The sequence below is a fragment of the Corvus hawaiiensis genome, chromosome 2, assembly GCF_020740725.1.
Source record: "Corvus hawaiiensis isolate bCorHaw1 chromosome 2, bCorHaw1.pri.cur, whole genome shotgun sequence".
NCBI classification, from domain to species: Eukaryota; Metazoa; Chordata; class Aves; order Passeriformes; family Corvidae; genus Corvus; species Corvus hawaiiensis.
The window spans coordinates 54,583,050-54,604,936 of NC_063214.1; the positions used below are offsets into that span (position 1 = coordinate 54,583,050).

At 34.1% G+C, this 21,887-nt stretch overlaps 1 protein-coding gene across 12 annotated transcripts in view; it reads left to right on the forward strand.

The window, feature by feature from the left end:
- Positions 1–21,887, forward strand: part of NBEA (neurobeachin) — a 467,485-nt gene that overhangs the window by 199,698 nt on the left and 245,900 nt on the right. For all 12 annotated transcript variants that reach the window (XM_048295094.1, XM_048295084.1, XM_048295082.1 and 9 more), the window contains one exon: positions 19,111–19,172. In XM_048295094.1, coding sequence (XP_048151051.1) covers positions 19,111–19,172 — 62 coding nt within the window. The remainder of the gene's footprint in view (positions 1–19,110; positions 19,173–21,887) is intronic.

Consider the following 21,887-nt stretch of genomic DNA (forward strand, 5'->3'; position numbering starts at 1 on the left):
CTTTGCATTTAATTTCATTTAAAGAAATTAAAAGTGGTAGCTTTTGTACCCTTTTTTTCCCCTGAGATGCTGTGTAAAGATATATCCTGTCACCTTACAATGCAAAATCCTCTCTATAGTTTGCCTTTCTCTCCTCAGAATAATTCAGTGCTTCAGCCTGACTTTGAGAAACCAGTGGAAATACAATTAAAAAGTGTAATCTATTCCCACAGAAGAAAGTAAAAAGAAGACCATGTTCCAACATTATTGATGCATGTATTTGTATTTGGTAGGGTTGTTATTTCCTCAGGCTGGTCAGCTGTATCCACACAGGCACGTATAGAGCTGTCTCTAGATGGGGAATAAAAAGTGATAAATTTCAAAGTATCCTTGACCACTTTCAAGGATTTTTATGGGGTTTATGTGGTGTCTTTGCTACATCATAGTTAGAAAATTTGCCTCATAAATGAGGCAGGAAGTAATGCAGAAATTATGCAGGAAGTGCAAATATGGCAAGCGTGTGAAGTAGTGAATCAGTACTAATGCAGCTAAAATAGTGAAGGGGGAATTTGCATGACCATGTGCTGCTCCCAGGTCATGTGTTCAGAGGAATATACAGCCAGGTAAATTTTTTCCTTCCAGGGTTCCAGGGTTGTTCTTATGCAGTATTGTTGTTTATTGAGAGGAAAAAGCCTCATTCTGAAAAGGCTTATAATATGTGAAGGTCTACACAGAAAAAATAGCTTTGTGTTCAAATTCCAAAATGTCTTCTATTATACATGTGTTTTACCTAAATATTAGCGTACAGTTTTTCTATGGTAATTCCATGATTACATCTCACAGTGTTGGCTCTTCTTACTAGAAATATTTACATCTTGTAACTGAAATTTTCTAGAACCTTTTCTTCTTTTTTCTTCCTGTTGTTAAATAATATTATCATTTAATAATACCAAGGAATGGTATAGTAGCTTAGTAATACTCAGAAGCTTCAGGTATTTATAATGTTAATTTTATAACTGTGAATAAGTTGTACTTCTCACTTAATGACACCTGAAGTTAATGGTCTGAGATTTACATGGAGATAACTGTAAGATAATTGATGGGTTACATTATTAAATATATTATTTCAGTGAAGTTGGTTGCAAAATTTGTAGCAGCATTATCCTTTTCCATTTGGCAATTGATTAATTGCACTATAGTTTTTATAAAATATGACTAAAATTGTCTTGGTTTTACCTAATTAAAAAAATTCTTCGCTGATATTGTTCTGATTTTGTTTTTTGATCAGATCCATAGCATGAACAAGGCTACAACAGTTCCCAGGATACAACAAAGACTGAAAAGCTAGAGGTCACAGGAACCTCACAACTATATGGCAGTATTTTATCTCACTGCTTATCTAGAGAGAAACATGATTTGTTTGCTGTAGAATGTTTCTGATAACTGTTTGGAATGTCATTCCAGATTTTGCCCCATCTGTGACTTAGCCACCCAATTCAGAGTCAGAAAACATTGGAACCACTGAGTTCCAAAACAAGTAATGTCCTTCCCATCATTTTTCTTTACTGTTATGTCTGACCTTCTCATTCCTGATTTCTAAAAAGTAGTCCTTTCTTACCAAGATACTGAAATAGCAATCTGTGAAGTAAAAAATCCAAGCACACCATAGATTTTTGCAGTGCAAGAATTGAATTTCTCTTTGCTACCTCTGAAGTACTTGGGCTTTTTTTTATTCTTAACAGAGGATTCAGAGAGTTGCTTTTGTAGTCATTGTGTGCTTCTGATCTTTTCTTTCTTCATTGCTCCTATGAGACCCTTGTTCTCAACTAAACTGAATTCTTGCCTAGTTAAGTTGCGTTTGAAAGAGAATTCCAAATTCTCTCCTTATTTACTTTGAGAAGTTTCCTCTCATTGCTTACTGAAAGCCAGTGGTAGTCTTGAAGTACTTGAAAGTGCTCTCCAGGTAATGACTGTGTGAAACAGAGGGTTTTAGTGGTGTAATTCAAGATATGAGAGTGCATAGATTTTCTGTGGGGCTTTGATAATTGACATTTGATTTTTTTTTACTGGCAAGCGGTAATTAACTTGACAGTTTTATATGCAATGGTTTAATTTGTTACTTTATATGTAAAGGTTTTAGTTATAAGAATCAAAAAGGAGGAAATAAACTCTATATAATTAAGTCTTAAGGCACTCGTCTGTTTTTCAAATTGATCACCATAAAAAATATCTGTTGTGTCCTGTGAAGCATGTACTTTCAAGCTTGACATAATGATACCTTTCCTTCTTTGCTGTTTTTGAAACCTCCTTATGGTATGAAGTTTTTCCCTATCAGATTTTGCTAAAATATGAATACTGTCAGACATGCTTGATGGCATCTACTTTTTCCTGAAGCTCTTCCTAGTGTTCGTGTGTGTGTGTGTGTGTGTGTGTGTGTAAGAAATGCTAAATCATCTTCAGATTTGGTAAGAATGTACACAGTTTTATAGCTGACTGTAAATACTGAAGAGCACAAAATAAATGGGAGCAGAAAACAAAATTAATTTTAATACTTTTAAAACAGGTTAATTTAATTATGCAAACTTTCAAGAATATCTGGTGCTTTTAGATAGATGTTGTCAATATGTTTTTGGAAATGTCTATACAACTTAGTTATGATTTCACCTTTTTGTAGTAGCTCAGCTGCCTCAAACCTTTGGTGAAAAATCTTGCAGTCATATCCTTTCACATCATTTTATCATCATTCTGGCTGATCTGACTGGCTGATCTATTGTTTGAGTAAATTATACTTAATATCTTAATGGCTTCTTAACTTTTGAATAGAGTTAAAATGAACAGGCTGCAATGATCTGGTCAGTCCACACCAAAAACTTAGGCCACTAATACTTGAAATTGTTCATTTTTCTTGTTTGTTCTGGTAAATTCCCAAATGTGACTGGTAACAGAGGAACCTTACTTACTGGTAAAACTCCTCATCTATTTACTCCACTAAAATTACTGAATTACTAATTACTGAAATAGTTACCTGCCCCTTTTTCCAAAACTAGTTTTTTTTTCAAAGGTATCTTACACTCAACTGAGTTTCAAATGTTTCATCACCTTCTCAGAATATTGTATAAGTGGAAAATATCCTCAGTGATGGGTTAAAAAGGACTTATTGGCATTTGAATGCAAACAGCTTCAAAGAAAGTACACCAGAACCAGCCCAACACTGCTGTGGTTTGTCAACTGAGGTTCTTCCAATGCCTCTGAGAACAGAAATTGCAAAGGTTAAAATTGTCCGTACAGAATCTAATTGGAAACAAACATGCAATATGTATAGGTCACATATTTGAGCTTAGCAATGGAGCTCATTGTGGAGTTCCATTTAACACTTGCACAGATATGTTTTCACTAACTAGTTTCCATATGGTCTGCAAATTCCCTCCATGTAAAGTGCATTACAACACTCTAGCTTTTAGGTGAAAATGTTACAGGCAAGTGTAATCTGATATATAGTCGAAAGAAAAGCTATATCCTCTTTTTGTCAAGCACAGATGGATAAAAGTATTTCCACTGCAGCTATTCTTGGCGTGTCAGTAGGCTCACAGTTGAAACACAGTCACATAGAATGCTTTCCCTTCTCTCGAGTGAGGTACCAAAGAAACTTCACCGATGCTTTTACTTTGCTATGTCATTTACTGGGGAGAAGGTCAGCCAGGTAGCCCTTGTCCAAAGGATCTCAGATTAATTCCTTGGTGTACATGTGATATGTTTCTGATACAGGCACAATTCAAGTCAGATGACAGAATGTTTTTGCACTGATAGGAGAAGAATCTGTTTCTCCTCATTAACTCACCACGTGGCCCTATGAAAATATTCAGTAGAGGTGGTGATGGACTAGCTTTGTATCATGTTTGACAGGAGACTTCTTGAAACAATTGAAAAATTGTCCAAAACATTCCTTTGGAAGCCACAGATAGAACTTGGGTGCTAAATGACACTACTTTAAAAGCTCCCTAAGACCTCAAGTGTGTCATCACTGTGGCATCTACCAATACTGGCACAATTAGTTTCTGATTTCCTTGAAGAATACTGAATTTTGTATTAGGAAAAGCAGGATGACCATTTTCCTTAAAATATTATGGTCACTCAGAAATCCGTTATACTCTCTGGGGAAAGTTTACTTTTTTGGAGCTTAACATGCCCGTTGTGTTTCTCTTAGAGAATTTTCAGAACCTTTGTATTTCCGTGTTCAGGAGGACAGATGCTATAAAGTGGAAAAATGCATGTTCTTGCAGAACATTTTTTCCCTGTACATATTATTCTCACATTCATTTATCTCACTCTGCCACATCCAAAATATTTTTGTTTGTGTGTCCAGGCATGCTTTCTTTCAACTGATTAAAACTACAGTAATTGACCTTCTAGTCTGTAGGACAGCATGTAGCCAACATTTTGAACAAAATAAATAAATTAATAAATACTAGCAACTAAGAGGGGAAAGGAATACATAAATAATGTTATGCTTTTAAAATTAGTATTAACTCAAATTAACAGCATGTAAATAAAACCTTAAGCTATTCATGGTGCTGAATTTTCTATAATCCAGTTGTTCATCCTATTTTGCTATTTTTATTAACAGTGTTTTTATAGTGTTGAATTGTTCCTGGCAAAACTAAGTGCTTAGGTGAAGATACACAAAATGAGAAACGAAGGCATTGCATTGGAGAAATGTGCTGAATCATTTTCTGGACTAACCAAAACTCAAGAAAAAGCTAGATTTCAACATATCTGGATGCTGAGTCCAACTCCTAGGAGCAAAGAACATAGACTTAGATCCATCCTAGAGGGTAGGAGATGAGGGACAAATCCACGCAAAGAATGGAGGGATTGCCAAAATAATTGGGATGCTTGGCTCCCTTAGCTCAGTGCTGAGGCAACAAAGACTTTTCCAGTGTCTTGGAAGAATAGATGAGGAGGTGATGTGATTTCTGTGCTCAAATTTGGTAAAACTCCTACTACCTGGTTCTATAGTCAGCACTTCAATAAAGATGCACACACTGCAGAGGCAGCAAGAGCAGGGCACAAGAGTGATTGATGGATGGGAGATAAATGCCATGGAGTTTAATGTAAGGAGCTCTCTATGGTCGATGTATCAAAAAGAAGAGATAAAATGAAGTTAAATACTACAGGATGCCGTAGCCTTTCCACCAACAGAATTCCTAATGAGGGTAAATATAATTGGAAAACTTTAATAGAGCTTACAATTATTGCAATTGATATTACTTGTAGTCATTATGATTATTTTCTTTTTTTTTTTTAAATATCGTCTTCAATCCAACTTCTCAAGAGGAAAAATGTCACGTATTTTCTGAATACTTTTGAAGCTTCTTTGTGACTTTCAAGCATGTGAATCGCCATTTTCTCTGTGCCACATCGTGCAAGGAATGATAGTCTGCATTAACCTTAATTTGTTTTAACATTGTCATGACTGCATTTGTTCACGTGGTGATAGACAGGTGTACTCCAGTGTCAGCTAGCCACCTGCAGAAATCAGTAAGAAAACAGTGGGGTTTTTTCCTTCTGCAGCTGACTGCATCTTAACTGTAGATGCAGTCAAGAATATATCATTTTTCCTTTAGGCATCAAAGATAGTGCTTATATCACTGTGAAATAAGCCTTTCTTCTGAATTTTTATATATGTGGTCATGTGTGTATATATACTAATTGATTTTCATTTTTTTATATAAGAAGTTCTTTAATCATTACCTTGAAGCCCATTTTAGTATGAGATATTTTCTCCTTTGTCTGCATAATGAAGTTTGTCTTTTCACGGAAGCCTCATGTAAGACTCCTGCCAGCTATAGTTTGGTCTCAGATTTCAGAGAGCTCTTGCAATTATATGACTTCATAGCTTTATATGTACTTTAATCTGATTTTTTTGAGAACAAGAAACTTATGTTCAGCCTCCACTGGCTGAGGAGGATCAGCCTTTCAGTCCCTTGATAATTTTTAATATGTTGGCCAGTTTCAGACAGTTTAACAGAGGTTGCTTAAAAGATGCTATTTTTACACAGTATTCCCAAATAGAAATATCTGTTTAGAAAAAAGATACCCTCTTTTGGGTTAGGGTGTGTTTCTTACCTTCAATATTTGCTCTGCGCTGTTGTATGAGATATGCCATCATTGTTTAGTAAAGGAAGGGAGAACTGAACAGTAACTCAAAATAATTGCACCCAATTCTTTTGTAATAGATGTGTAATATATGGTATCCATACAACACTATAGGTATTGCAGCATAAGGAGCAGGAAAGCAATTGATCAAGCAGGACTGAGGGAGCAGTAGGAACTCAGCCCTATTAGACATCGGGGAATCCGTGTTAGAAATCAAGGTGAATGTTAAAACTTTCTGTGGAGAGGTCAGGGCAGTGTCATTTTCAATAGGTATCTCACTGGACATGGTCACTCTGCTCAGTAAGGATGAGGAACCTTATGGATTATTTGGTTTGTACTGGGTCAGGAACTCTGAATTGATTTGCAAGGCTAAGTTCGTAATGTACTTCTCTGCCGTGCCACATCCCACTCCTTCCTTCTGTGTGCCCTGGATGTCTAAGTGTACCTTCTTCTCTGTCTAGGACCTTCTTCTCTGTCTAGGAGAGGTGATGCTGCATGTTTAGCACTGTGTAGTTAAATCCAGTGAATTTCCTGACCCAGTCCTCTGTAAGACAGTTTTCCTGAGTTTGTGGTAGGATTCCTATTTATAGATTTCTTTTTATCTTCACTATAAAGACTTGCAAAAAGATCCCAGAAGAATTTCACTCCTGTCTGAAATTAACCCCTGATTAGATAATGAGGCTGGAATAATAATGATTTACAGATAATTCTTTTCTTCAGTAAGTTAGTTTGTGCTTTCCTTTTTTACTTCAAGAATTTCTGCAAGGAATTTGCGAGATTAGGATTTTACCATGAAGAAAGCCATAGGTCATTTTGAAACAGGGCATGAAATCCTCCAATAGATATAATTTAAAATCCTGCTGCTGATTGAAAACCTGCCTGCACATGTTGTAATCCATTCATAAGCAGGAAAAATATAAAGGTCATGAATTTCAAACTGCTATTTATAGACATGTCAGAAATTTGTTTTAAGAAATTCCCGGTCTATGGTTGGTATGATTAGCTCATAGTATCTTACTGAAAGGCTCCACAGTGTACTCATGTTTCTGCACACACTTTGGGGCTGATCATGGATTTTACTAAAAACATCAATGAGTCAGGTACACATGGAGACAGAAAACAACACCAGTTTTCCAGAAGTCTGTATGGTAGGAACAAAGAAATGCTGAAGGGCTAAATGTATATTCAAATCTACCTATTTATTTACAACTACTCCAGAGAGTCGAGGTTCAAAGCTTTGCAACTTCCAAAGTTTTTTTAGTGTGCTACTAGTGACAAGACAGATGCCAATTCAGAGAACTGAAGAGCAGGTACCACAAAAGAAGTCTCTATTATTTATCCACATTGAAATCTTCAAACTATAATGACCCCAACACAAGTTACAGAACATTTTTCTTTCACATAATATTCCTTTATGACATCTTTAAAGGGATATCATTATAAATGCCAGAAAGAGGATACACATTCATTTGATTTTGATTTAACTCTTGATTTACTGAAGTTCCTGTGTGCAGAAGTATGTTCTGAACAGATGTTTAACATGGCAGGAAACATTAGAGATCAGAGATCCAGATAGCAACTAGGAAATGCATAGCATCTGGCACCTTTTTGAAAGTAAACCTGCCAATAATTAATTACACATATGAGCCACTCTATCCCTGTCTAATGAGTTGGACACTTACTAAGATGTATTGGACTATGGAACAGAGGTTAACTGCTCATGCCCTCTCCTCTGTCTCTGACTTGTGTGGTCCCAGTGTAACTTAAGGGTAGAAATTGTTGGCACTCAGATTATGTGTCGTTGATTATATTATCATTATTGCATTGATTAATAATCAAGATGTCTTTACAACCCAAAATGTGAGGAGTTCCCATTAGACAGAAATTTGGGTTCTTCTGTTGCTTTGACAATGGAGAAAAAAATTACTGAAATTGTGAGACTAATTATAAAGTTTAGTTAGGAGAATGCAGATGTAAAATATTAATAATAAATACATGCCTTCAGGAAAGCAAAAGCTGGTAACAGTGCTAAGTAGTCAGGTTTGCTGGAAAGAAACTCTGAAAGTTATCCTTGAAAATGTAGAAGCCACTAGATGTTTGAGGTTACTAAATTACTGTTGAAAGTGCTTTTATAAAACTTTTATTATTAGGAACCAAAGAGTACCAATTGCTGTTGTTTTAATGCACATAAGGAAATGCACAAAATACTGGAGCCTTTAAAGATTAAGAAAGGAGTTGGTTATTTGTAATCCTTTGGTCTCACTTCAGAGTATTAGCCACTTTGTCACAAGCCACTTTCTTTCTCAAGCTAGTAGCCTGTATTCCGGTTGCAAGCCAAAATGCCTAGAAAGGACTGGTCTTTTAGACTTAGGATTATAGAAAAATACCCTCCCTGATGTCCATCTCCCTGATACCCTCCTTGATAGTCCATCTTTGTTGTAATAGCATCCAGTTTCTGTCTTTCTTCTTGCTTTAACTTTCAGCTTTACTCGAAAATACATTTTTTAGTGAGTTTTCCTACTAAACTACTACCAAAAAAAAAAAAAAGTAGCAAGAGAGCTATTTAAAGATATTTCAAGGCAATATTTTTTAAAAGATTCTGGAGAAAGGTCTTAACATGTGCAGGCACTGCTGTAACACAGCCTGTAGGTGGACTCATCATATCAGGTATACAGCAGTGCTGAATGTTAACACTGGACTGAGTTGCACAATATTTTTGTTTTAGAACAGCCACCTTTTTCCCCCTTATTATTTTCTCCTCTACTGTCCAGGTCCAAAGAAAAACGAGGTGGTATGCCAAAAAGGTATTCAGTATCTACAGGATGTTCATGCTGTGACTGAAGCTCTCCACAGGCAGAAGTTCTCTGGTTCTTATTCCACTTAATTCATCATTCAGAACTCAGCAGGGGACTCTGCCTGATTTTGGACTTGAAACAGTTAGGCTGGTATTTGCCCCAGCCCTTGTCCTCTAAAGGCTTAAAAACTGAATCAATCTACTTTATTACACCGGCAGTGTTTTCCAGAGAACTACCTGACTCTGGTAATCTATAGGGTGCAAATAACATCTCTGTATCAGATATTGCCCTGAAAGATGCATTTCTCATGAGACATAGTAAAATAATCCTTTTCCATGTAGTCTGAGTTCTGTGATCAGGTTCTTTACAAAATTAATCTCATTAGGGCTGGTCACAGTTTTTCCTTATATATTCCTTAATTTTCTCTCTGCTTATTACCTGTTCTTATGACCCAGACTGAAACATTTTAATTAGTGACCAAGTTTACCGAATTTCCTTACTGGTCCTGATCATTTAAAGGCACTTCTTCAGTTCATCCCGTTGGATATAGATTTGCTTGTTTCCATGCCTTCAAGGCTTAAAAAAAGAATATTGCACAAAAACTGTAGTCTTAATTAACTTGAGAAACTACTACACTTGAATGATAAAAGTATACCCATTTTTAGAGCCTTTTTTGATAGAAAAAAAAGTGTTACTTATAGTATAAGCATTAATGAACCATCTAGCTTGATTTACCTAGATGTTAACAGACTCCCTACATACCTGGGTTTATTTTTGCAAGAACTAAGATACTATATCTTTACTGTGTTCAGTGCAACTTTATGTTAAATTTTACCTCCTTCAAAAACAGATCCTGAGATCTGCTAAACATCTATTCTCTTATGTCATATTTTTGTCTGATGGTGTGTGGAATTTTATGATTCAGTCTTTTTATACTTCTTGTCTGTGGAGATTTTCTTGCAATGAGAAACCCTCATGCTGAAAGAACTTGTCAGACAACAGAGACAGTTGTGATATGTCAAATTAAGATGGCAAAGTGATGTCAAAGCAGGTCTAGGGAGAGTCCATAACAATGTTACTGTCAAGTAAATAAAGAAAACTGAAACACAAGAAATACAAGTTATTTCTAGAGATCTATGACTGTGGTAGGTTTTTGTGTTTTGAGAGGCACTGTTTCAGAATGATTACCGTTTGTCAGTAGGGCTTCAGGATAGAAGCAAGATCTGATAGCTGCCAACTAAGGTCAGCAAAGTTCAGCTTGAAAAGGGAGGGTTTTTTTTTCATTGTTATCAAATTCTCAGGAAACATTTATCTTTATACAAAAAATTAGTTTTGCTACTCAGGAGATCACCCTGCTTAAAATAATTGTCGTCTTGGCCTCAGAAATCTAGGAGGCTGCATGAGCTCAGTGAGGTTTTGTTGTACTTCCTATTTGTAGCTGCGCTGGTTCGTTAAGTGTGGCCTCATTGTTGCTAAAGAAAAGAAATATAAGGAAGTAAGGAGGATCAGTATAGAGTAAGTGGTTTTATTTCTGTGCAGCTTAACCTTTTCTTACCACCATTTTTTTGTCATTCACCAGGCACATATTTCAGTTTTGTCATGCCATGATGATAATTCTCCCCTAATAATAGGAAAGAATGTAACAAAGAACTAGAAGGAAATAATAGAAAGAAGAAAACAAAAAGTAATTCCTATGTTTACAAAAAGAAGAGAGAAACAAAAAGGAATAAGCTCATAAAATAGGGCATCAAATAGTAATAAGCTATAGACTGAAGCTAAGAAAAAGTTGATAAATTTCAGGAGTAGAAATAAAACTTCATGCCTGAAGAAAATAAAACATTGAGTAATGCCTCTTCAGGGAAATCCTGATATTCTAGAGACTTATTTGGGGTCATACCTCTGATGTATCTTTTCCAGGATGTCCCTTTTGACAACTTTAGAAAGACTTGGAAAAGGTTCTTGAGATGAGGAGAAAGCACCATTGTTGTAGTGAAGGTATAAAGTATAAACATTTGCTTGTGTTAGTGAGTGAAATGAATGTCTTTATTTCTGCTTGTATAGTTCTTGGAAAATAATTCGCTACTGAGGAAATAATTCCAAGATGTGTTTCTTCTAACACAGATTTGAGAGGAGGTGAAGGACTGAGGAAAAAAAGAGAAAGGAGAGGTAGATGTTTCTTCATTTAAGTATGAGACCTGTGAGGGATCAGTAGGACATAAAATCTCTTTTTTCCATGTATTGAGTATGTGGCAACTTCTTTGGTATCACTTGTTTTCATTTAGTAATTTTTCTACAAATTTAATTACAAAATTGTCAACTTTTTCAGGAAAAGAATGACAGGAAAATACCACATGACAAAACTTGAAAAATATTTAAAATTGTCACAGTTTAAATTAATTTTTTTATATGTCTTCATCGATTAATTTTTTTCTTACTTCTTCCATTGACATAAAATATCCCTGGCAGCAGCTGTGGCAGAAATTTAATGAAAATTTTGAGCCACTTATTTGAATGATATCTTAGTATAAAGAGGGAAATCAGAAGACTTTCAGGATAATATTGGAATTTTCACAGTAGACTTTTCGTTTTGGAGGAAAAAAATTGAATGCTTTTCATTGAGATTCTTTCTAGATAAATAATTTTTTTTTTTTATTATTTTCTAGAGCCTGTAATTGTGCATGTTTTCCGGGATTCTGCTGAAATAAAATGTTTATGACTTACTCAAGTCTACCTGAAAACGCAGTACATTTTAACAGAAAAGCAATAATTCCATTTTACAGACATTTTCAAGATTAGAGATATTTTAGTTTGATCAGCTTCAGTGCAGTGTGATCACTACTTTGGTGTTTTTACCTGTAGTCTAGAAGAGGACTTCAGAAGAGGAGGAAATACATTTATTTTAGAAATTAATTTTTTGTAAATATGTGTCACACCATTAAAAAAAAAATCTGCTTCACTTAAATTTAACAGGGAATTGGTTTTTTGTAATTAATATTTGTGTTGAATTCTTTTATATAAAAGGAATATTTTTGTGTTCTTGTTTTTGTGTTGTTAATTCTGATTAGAACAATTTCTCAATCGATATGTGCTAGATTGATGTACATTTTAGATCTGTTCTGTTATAGAAGTTGGATAAGCAAATTATTTCACTACATCACGATATTTGGAAAGATTTGGAAGATATTTGGAATGAGTTCTGTCCAAAGAAATACTGTTTTAAGAGAATAACAGTGAAACACAAATGCATATATTGAGTAAATCCCGATGGAGCACTGGCTAAATAAAAAATTACCACAGGCATTAAATGGAAAACTGCGTCAGTTTTGAAAATCTTCCCTGGCATATTAAACTGAATAGTGGTAGTGGTTTTTATTTTATAGATAAAGTGGTGTCCTTCTCATGTGATGAATGAGAATTTTGCATCCCATTACACTAAAGGAAAATTGTCCACAGGTTAGCATAAGGCTGGACTCTTCAGAGTAGTGTGGCACTAGCGACAGTTTTGTCAATATCATTACAGCTCATGGGATTACAGTACGAAAGTCTGTAATTTTAAAAACTAAATCATGTATGCATTGTAATAAATCCCTTCTCTGTGGGTACACTCTCATGGGTTTTTGCCATTCTGCGATTCCATCTGGATGTTTTACAGCCCACATTTAGATTCCTTTTTAGTAAGGGCAGTGGTAAAGAAGCTTAGGTTTTCTTATTTAAATAAAATAATTTAAGAAACTATTACATACCATTCTTACTCTTTTAATTATTATTAATTTTTTTATTTTTTTAATTAATTAATTTTTTAATTAATTAATTATTATTTTAATTATCCCATTATTAAGATCTGTTTTATTTTACAAATCTGTCTAAAAGAGATCAGCCATTTGTGTTGGGTTTGAACAGATTAAAATCTGGGGTGTTTTGTTGACCTATCACTGTTTCTTTGAGGGTGTTTATCTTAAGATGTCAGTTCTAAAGATTTATGATAAAATATTAAAGGTATTCCATTTGACAATCTGGATGATACCTTTCCTAGATTTCCAAGTAGCAGATAAGAAGAATATTGCTTATATTGCTTGTGTCTTTCACCATAAAAAAACATCCTTTAAGAATTGTAACTGTCTTGATCAACTAAAAAGGGTTGCGTCAAATTCACATTCGCTGTATTTTTCCGTGTCGCTCTTCTGTTCTGTAAAGGAGATTTTCCCATACAAAGAATGGTCTGGAGTAGTAATACAGCCATCCTTCATGGTCCCTAGAGTTGGTGGTAATGTCAGTCAAGGCTGCTGAAGGGATTGTTAAATCCATGACCCTGACTTTGTTACTTTAGCAAGTTACGTTCTTTGAAATAGTGTTTTCTTTCATCTAGTAAAAGCAAAGTTGTAATTATTTTGCAACATGGCTGTGGTTTTCCATCTGCAGAGTCTCTGCGAATCCTGAATATTTCCCAGCCTTTGTTTTTCGTAAATTAAGACTGTTAGTGTAATTTAAATGCCTAGAAAATATGTGACATATGTATGGTTCTAAAACCAATTTTGACTGTAATCTTGCAAAAATTTGCATTCTGTTTAATATATGTCCTTTTTTCCCCCTAATAATTGCATGGTTTGGAATGAGAACATCTGTTGTTTCAGTTTAAGTTTCGCATACGTAGCATTTACTTTCAAATTTTTCACCAATCTTCTATTTTCTCTCCATACTCTCTCCTTTCTGATCTGTAGGGAACTCACCAGCAACTTGATAATTGATGAAAAACGTTAATTTGAATCTAATTTTCTCTGAGCGACAGCCTATGGAAGAGAGGGAATAATGTAGATTTAAATTATCCAAATAACTTTTTTGGTCAAAAAAGAAGTCCTAAGGTTATTTCTTTGAATAAAAGTTGGATTTAGAAATATATTTAAAAAAATCATTTGCCAGATTTTGCTGGCAGAAGCAAGAGGGTTAGAAAGAACATATAAATATTAAGGAAAACTCACATTTCCAACCAAAATATCACCATCACTTTTTTCCTAGTACTTTCACAGCCAAAATGTGCTTTAGTTTTTGTTCACGGTGAGAAATATCCTTGAAACTTTGTTGTGCCACTCCTAACAAATGCTGAACAAAGTATAAGGGAATAGTCTATCAAAAATGAAAACCCAATTTGTGAGTGGTAATTACTGGTAGAAAATTCCTACTCTGTCTCATGGCACAGAAATCACTGAGGGTTATAGGAAGAGATATCACAGTATGAATCACCCATCATTATAGTGAACAATTTGAAACAATACAGTTTTGTTTAAAGTACATGGAAGACTATCACTAGGTAATAGAAAGTAGCTTACCTTACAAAAATAAAAGTTACAACAGAGAATTATAGTGATTTGTGATTTTCTTTTTTTTCTAGTTTTAGGTTGTTTTGTTCATCTCTAGGTACATTTTACACACTTTTCACATGTTACTAAAATAATGGATGTAATAGCATGTGTGTAGTTTTTCATAAGCATCTTTTACTATATAATGTTTCTGTAGTTTTGATGACATGCTGTAGAGGAGTAATAAAGAACAAGTTTTCTTTCTGAACTGGGTTAAATGGATTAAACTTTCTCAAGCATTTTACTTAGCCATACCTGAGATTTTTCAGATAAGCAGAAGCTATAATTGAGTGGAAGATTTCTGCAGGCCCTAAAGTTTTGTTAATTGCATCTTTTTTTCTAAGTCGAACATGAGCTATAAAAACATTTAACTTTTGTTTTTGCTAGTATTACAATTGATTCCAGTTCCAATAAAGGTTTAAGTTGACACAAAGTAAAATCATTGAAAGAAAATGCAGCCAAACCTTGATAAATACCAGATGAAATTGTGGTGGTATTCAGTTAGACTCATACACACATTGTATTAATAATAATAAAAAGAAGTTCAAAACCATGATCTTATTTCATAAGGATTTTTTTTTTTGAATTGATATTATCAGCCTACATTATATTTCTTCAAAATGGAAATTCACACTGACTAGTTCGGCATGGTGACTTGGAGGTTTTGAACCCATGACTTCATTAATGCCACAGGCATGACTAAAACAGTATAGTTGAAATTAATCTTTTTTTAGACATTAATAAGTCATAGTGAAAAGAAATAATTAGCATATCTTTGAGCCAACAGAAGAACACTGAAATAGAAGTCAAGTAAACCAGAGCATTTCAAGATAATTGCCAGGCATACATCATTTATTCCAGATTAGCCAAGGTCATGCACTTGATGCTCCCAGTTTTTGCATCCATATATGTGGTCATTGTTGCCATCAAATTGCTGAATTTTGATGGCTATATTTAATGGACTGAGAATAGACCATGAAGAAAAGTACTAAGAACAGCAAATGTAAAAACCATATACTCCATTCAGTTCAACAGTGACCTTTTTAACCTTGCTGTATGCAGGAAATATCCACTTGTATTTTAGTAATTACATTAGCTTCCTTAATGGCATTTGATACAGATGGTATAGGAAGAACTTATCTGCAGCTGAAGAATGCAGGCAACAGTTTTAGTTTGAGTGGCAAATACTTTTTCCTGTTAGAGTTAAGGAGGGGGAAGAGAACTGAAAATAGATTTGTGTGCTCTCTTCAATCAGAGAAGCCATTATTTTTCAAAGCTTGTTATCTTTTTTTCCTCATGTTAAAACTAATAAAATTTTGCACACACTAAAAATCTCTATTGAATCCTGCAAAACAGTAAAGAGGAAGAAGAAATACAGTTGTTAATGCATTTGGAACTTAGAAAATCTATAAGAAAATTGTTATTTATTCTGACTCGTGCTACAAATTCTATTTTTAATTTTATGAAGATACCTCAACGAGTTTGTGTCTTCTGTCTGGAAAATAGAAGGAGAACTTTTCTACACCTCTTTTAATTTTTGTCTGTCAGGATATAGACTGCGTACTGAGGGAAATTATTTTTTTTTCCTGTGCAATGCCAAAAGAAATGAGTGAATTCACACAATTTGGTCTCCTAGAAGAGAGGAGGGTGCAAATTTAGAAACTGAAAGAGTAATAAAATGATCTTTTTTTTCTGGTCTAGGAAGGAAAAGTTAAATAGGACAATGACTGTGGTTCTTCCTAAACTTGCTCCTGCAGATTTGATGATGTGGGATCTTTGTAATGCAACCAGAGATTGCATTCTGACAGTTTTTCCTAATAGGCAGAAATGGATCTGTCCTCCATTAGGTCTGATCTGTTTTTATCATTCTCTACTATTGACTGCACAACAGCTCTTGACAGTAGATTTTGAAGATTAATTGTGTTTTGCGTAACAGGAAAAAAATCATTATTTATTTCAAATCTTAACGCTCAATCAGGAAGAAGTGAAAATGGGAAGAAGCACAATAGAGCCCTTGGCAGCTAGGAGGGAGGAAATGGAGCATATAATGGAGGGCACACACTTTCCCTCGTGGTTTGGGTGGAAGGAGTCCCTGAAGTAGGATTAGGAGGCTGATAAGTAAGAAATTTTTTAAGTGAAATGGCTGCCCTGCTGAGTGTTTTGCATTTCTGTATTCTGTTTTACTTCAAGGAATGTATGATATGAATACTCAAAAGTGAACAAAAGTATTTCTATTTCCTTCTTACTACCCATCAAAGTGCATAGGATTCCCCATTTTCTGTCTGGGCTACTCCCAATTCTGCTTATTTGTAAGTAGAGTGCTGCACACTTAATTTCTGCAGTAGACTGAGACAAACATTATTGACACTATGACCTTCTTTAATGAGACTTTCCTCTCTCTCTCTGTATTTTCATATGAGAAAAGTGCTACAGTCTCTAAGATAATTATTTGTTTCTTTTGGACATGGAAACCAGCCTCTTTTAATACTAGTGGTTATGAGAGGTGTTAATGGCTATTACCAATGGGTTGTTTCATCAGCAGGCAATTAAAGAGCTGGTTACAACTAATGGGCCTGCTGATGTGCTAACCAGATGTCATTTCTGTATCCTTCTCTTTCTCTTTCTGAATTTCACCAAAATCAGTTTGATTCTCCTTTCCAATGCTAGTATGCTATATCCAAGCTTGCAGTTGATTAGATGCGATATACAAAAGTTATCAAGGTATGTCCTGAGGAATAGTGAAAACACATCAATTTTAGGTCAGATGACCACTTTACTTAGACCCATATAATTATCAAGCTATTCAAAAGTTAGAGTGTGTAAAAATTCTTATTGTAAATAGATAATCTTGATCTAAGTAATTATGACTTCCTTCAAACAGAGTCTGTTTTGTCATGTCTGCAGCTTTGTGTTATTAGGACTAGATCATCATTGTTATCTGGATGATAATTATGAGTATTTTTCCTAGCTTTGTGCCATTTTAGGTGTGTTTGTTTCAGTCCGCACTTCAAAATTTTTTCATATTGTTTGAAGCTGCACAGGTAGCATAAGAATCTTCAACTGTCTTTGAAAGTTAAGAACTTCCTTAATTAATTTAATTTAATTAATTAAGCCCGAAAATATTCATTATGGGTTTCTCTTTAAAGCATATATTTTACATCAAGTTTCCTTTTTGAAAACCTGGTGCAGATACAAAGACATTACTGCTGATGCATAATCACTTTTATGTAATTTAGTTGGTTTCTTTTTCATAACTGTGTATGGTGCTTATTCTGGATACATTTGTTCTTTTGATGAAAAATCAGAAGTAAAAATACGTTCAAATTTAAAAGATTTCAGCATGGGGATGGGTTTTCAAGGGCATTATTTTGCCTTAGTCATGTTTTAGTACACCTGAGGTCTGATTTTAAAAGATGATGTGAATGTGTGACAGAACGGTTTGGTTATTTTTAGTTTTACAGAATATGAAGTGAATTCATAATGAAAGAGACAACATTCTATGATGAAATATTTGATGTGTCTGTGCTACCTGCATTGGCTTAACTGTAGAGTTCAGTCTTCTGTTTGGATTTTCTTTGTCAGCTTTCAAACAGTGGAGGTAGCCTGCAGGTGATAAGTATCTCATTAATCTTTCTGATTCTCTAGCACTTGAGCATGAGAATAGCTGATCAATTACAGCAATTGTCTCCCTAAATGAGCTTTGCACATCTGCCTCTTATTTCATTAACTGTCTGCCCCTATATCTGATAGAATGGAAGCCTAGTGGCTCCTTACAGCTTGTTCTGTGTTGCTGTACAATAAGGATGGGGTTGTTAGCAAAACGGGCACAAAAGAGTATTTATCCACTACCCGAAATAAATACACATGCTATTGTGTAGGAGTGCTTTTGTCTCTAATCATTGTTTGTAGAAACCTTCTTAAAGCACATCAATTTGCTTTCCAGCCTCCTATTTAGTCCTTACTGGTAAGCTTATTTGTGAAATTATTGTTTTTTATAATGCAGCCAAAGTGGTTCCATGCCCTAAAGCATCATATCTATGTCTATATGGTTTTAGATAACAGAAGCTAGCACATATAAAATCGACAGTAGAAGTCAAATTTCCTCCAAGTGTCCTTACAATGCATCTTTAAAATACTTAGATATGACATCCTTCTCTCAGAGAGTAAATTTGCATTTCCAAAGATGCAAACAAGTATTTGCAATAGTGACAATGTTATTAGGTATTTATTATTTAAATTAAGTACAAAACAATGAGTTAACAGTTAGACTACATAATTCAAGGTTTGTTTTAAGAAACATGCCCTACAAATGATAGGGTTACGATTTTAATAAAAATAAGATTTCACATGAATGTCTCTTTCATTAATACTCAAGCTTTCAATTACAGGATAATCAATTACCAGATGAAAATTAAAATAATTTCTACGCAGAGGCTTTATTCTTTACCTGTTATTAACTGACCACTTTATTTTTAAGAATTTACATGATTTAATATTCAAAAGCTATTAACTTATGTTTATCATACATTAAATTGCTTTGGATTATACCAATATTTATTTATTTAAATAACTAAGATAAATGCCAAAAAATAATTAGAAAACATTCTGTCCTGAACTGGTGTAGATTATTCCAGGTGATTCTTTTGAACATTTAAATGCTCTTGAAGAATCTGAAGTTCTCAGTTAATTTTGCTTGAAACTTGTTTTAATCTGTTTGAGTTATAAAAAATATACCTTTTATATATTTTATGGATTTCTGGAACCATGGAGCTATAACAGCAAAATATCACCAATCTTTTAAATTAATTTTTGACTGTTTATTGCAGGTCTTGTTTGTATGAAGTCGAGTACTTCAGTGGTTGAATTGGTTATGCTGCTTTGTTCACAGGTAAGACATTGTCTGGTTTTGTTTGTATTAATTTCCTTGCATTGATCACTGCCAGCCTAAGAATTGTATCTGGCAGTTTGTTTCATTCTTCCATTTCATTATAAAAAATTACAAATTACTTTCTTCTGGTAATATATAAATTGTAGATTTTTTTAAAATATACATTCCATAGTTTTTCTGTATTCACAGGGTATACAAGGTATATTTGCATTTGTGTTCTAAAAGTGTGTGGATGCACATTATGCATTTTCTCTGTGTATGAACTCTCAAGCCCATTCTTACTTAGAATATGTAAATAGGATACTGTGTTCATAATTTTGTGTTGAAATCTGTCTTTGAATTAGTGATTTTTTAAAACTTTACTTTGTGCTGACTTTACTACTTTTGATATAAATGACATAACATTGAATATTTTACGTAACTGTCAGTATATAAAAAGCAGAGGAAACTGGTTTAGGTAGTCCTCAAGAACTGGCAGAAGCAGAATATTCCTATATAAAAAATTCTGTGGTTAATTATTGGAGTTTTAACACAGCAGTAATGGGTTTCTCAGAAATTTAAATTAATTAGTGTTTTGAAATGCTTTCACAAATAAAATACTCAAAGCTTAAATAATTTCTCGTACTGTTTGGATTATTTACATCTCAATTTTCATATTACTTGTTTTGATAGAAGTCTTACTGGCTAATTTTGTATATATAACCCTTTACTGGTAAGAAGTTATCAGCGAACATTTTAGAACTTTGTTCATTTTGTAATATGTAAGAAAAATATGATGGCCCAACAGATCCAAATAAGTTTACAAGTTTTTATATTTCTCTAAAAACTTGTAACAACCTTTCATTAACCAGGTTCCCCACAGCATTATAATACCAATTCAACTCAAAGCAAGTTAGTATATAAAATGCCTAGGTTAACTTATTATAAAATTTTCAAAGAAAATTACTTGTTTGTAGCTTTTCTTAAACATTCACTGTTCCACATTAACAGCATACACCAAAAATATACTGAAAACAAATGAGTTTCTAGGGACAATTGAAATTAAGATATACTTTCGATGAATCTGTCTGAAAATAATAAACATCTACAACTGTTTTTGGGGGAGGGTGTTCCAACTTACCTTGCCCATCTGTAGGTTGCATTTCTTCAAGCTTGTGTCATAAGGAAATCATTAAATTGTGTTTTCCTTTTTTTTTTTTTTTCCCTCTTCTTTTTTTTTCCTCCTCTTTTAGAGGGATATCAGTTAGGGAAAAGTAAAAGAAAAATACATCCCTGGCAGGAATCCTCAGTGGGATTTCAACTTCAAACCATCTCTAGCAGGGCACTTGAAAAATTTGTTACCTAATGGTGAAGTCCTGGGTTCCAAGAAAATTCCGAAAGGTCCATTAAGGCTTTTGAGCTCTATGTTCATGTCATACAACTTTTTTTCTTTTTTTTTTTTTTTTTTAGCAGCTCTTGAAACATTTTTTTGAGGGAAGGAATAACTAACAGTCCTTTCTTCCCTAGCCCTTGGTTTTACTGCAGTTCTCAGGAATAAAGTGGAATGTAGCATTAGGGTCTAGTGTCTTTGATGGCCTCATCATCTAATCATAGGTTTAACATTACTCATTTGCTGGCTCCAGAAATTCCTGCCATTAAGGGCCCTAGAGATGAAACTTTGCCTCAAATATTGATTGAAAGGAAGAGAGAGAAATTTAAGCTCTTTCTGTGATGCTCTTTCTTTAGACATCTCAGTAAAGCTATGTAACAAATGCAGCAAAAATCAATTTATTTTTATGACTACTATACATATTGGGTTTTATTTCAAAGTATTTTAAAAATAAGATTCGCTTTATACCTGGAATAACATGAAGAGCCTGATCATTTTAAAGCTTCAAACATTTACTTATTTTCTTCAGTGTTTGCTTGAAAGAACTATTTTTCTTCTACCTAATTACTTAGGGAAATTGCAAGCTTTTAGTTTTTCTACTCCATCCGATACTTCAGGGTTGTTTCCTTGTCTTCTAAATAAGGAAGATTTTGTCTCTGGATGTCCATTTATTAGTAAGTACTTCAAGAGCTAACGCTGTAGTGTTTGCTGGGGGAGTCATGGTAATTGTTTCTACAGGAACTGGTCAACAGGGGGCCGTAGTGGTGCAAATTGCAGTCTCCTCCCCTCACCTTCCTGACTCCTGGGGTATTTCTTCTGAACAGTTGCATCTCCACAGAATATTGTGGTTTATCCTATAGGTGTAAACGAACCAATCTGTAGTTCCATTCATCTCCAGGGAAAATGTTGTTGTTTTTTTTTTTTTTTTTGCTATTTCCATTTTAAAACTGTCAAAAGAAAACATGAGGTAAATGCCATAAAAATACTAATACATAAGATGGCTAGAAGAAGAGAATGACAGGCAAATATCCTAATCTAGACTAATGTTATCAGAACTTGGAATTAGGATCGTAGGAGATTTTGTCCGCAGCAAATGAAGATAGCTCATCTCTATAAAAAGAAGAGCTAGTGCTACCTGAGTTTTTCCATATGATAAATTGAGCAAAATGGACTGGAAAGACTATATAAGGTATATAGTTTGTGGGTTTTTAATAATCCCAGTGTAAATAGGGCTTTTCCTCCTAACATGGGTAAATCCTTCATATATTCAAATTGAATGACATTTTACAGATTATGTAGGGAAGTTTGAAATGTGTCACTTAAAAGATGGATGACGATAATAAAAA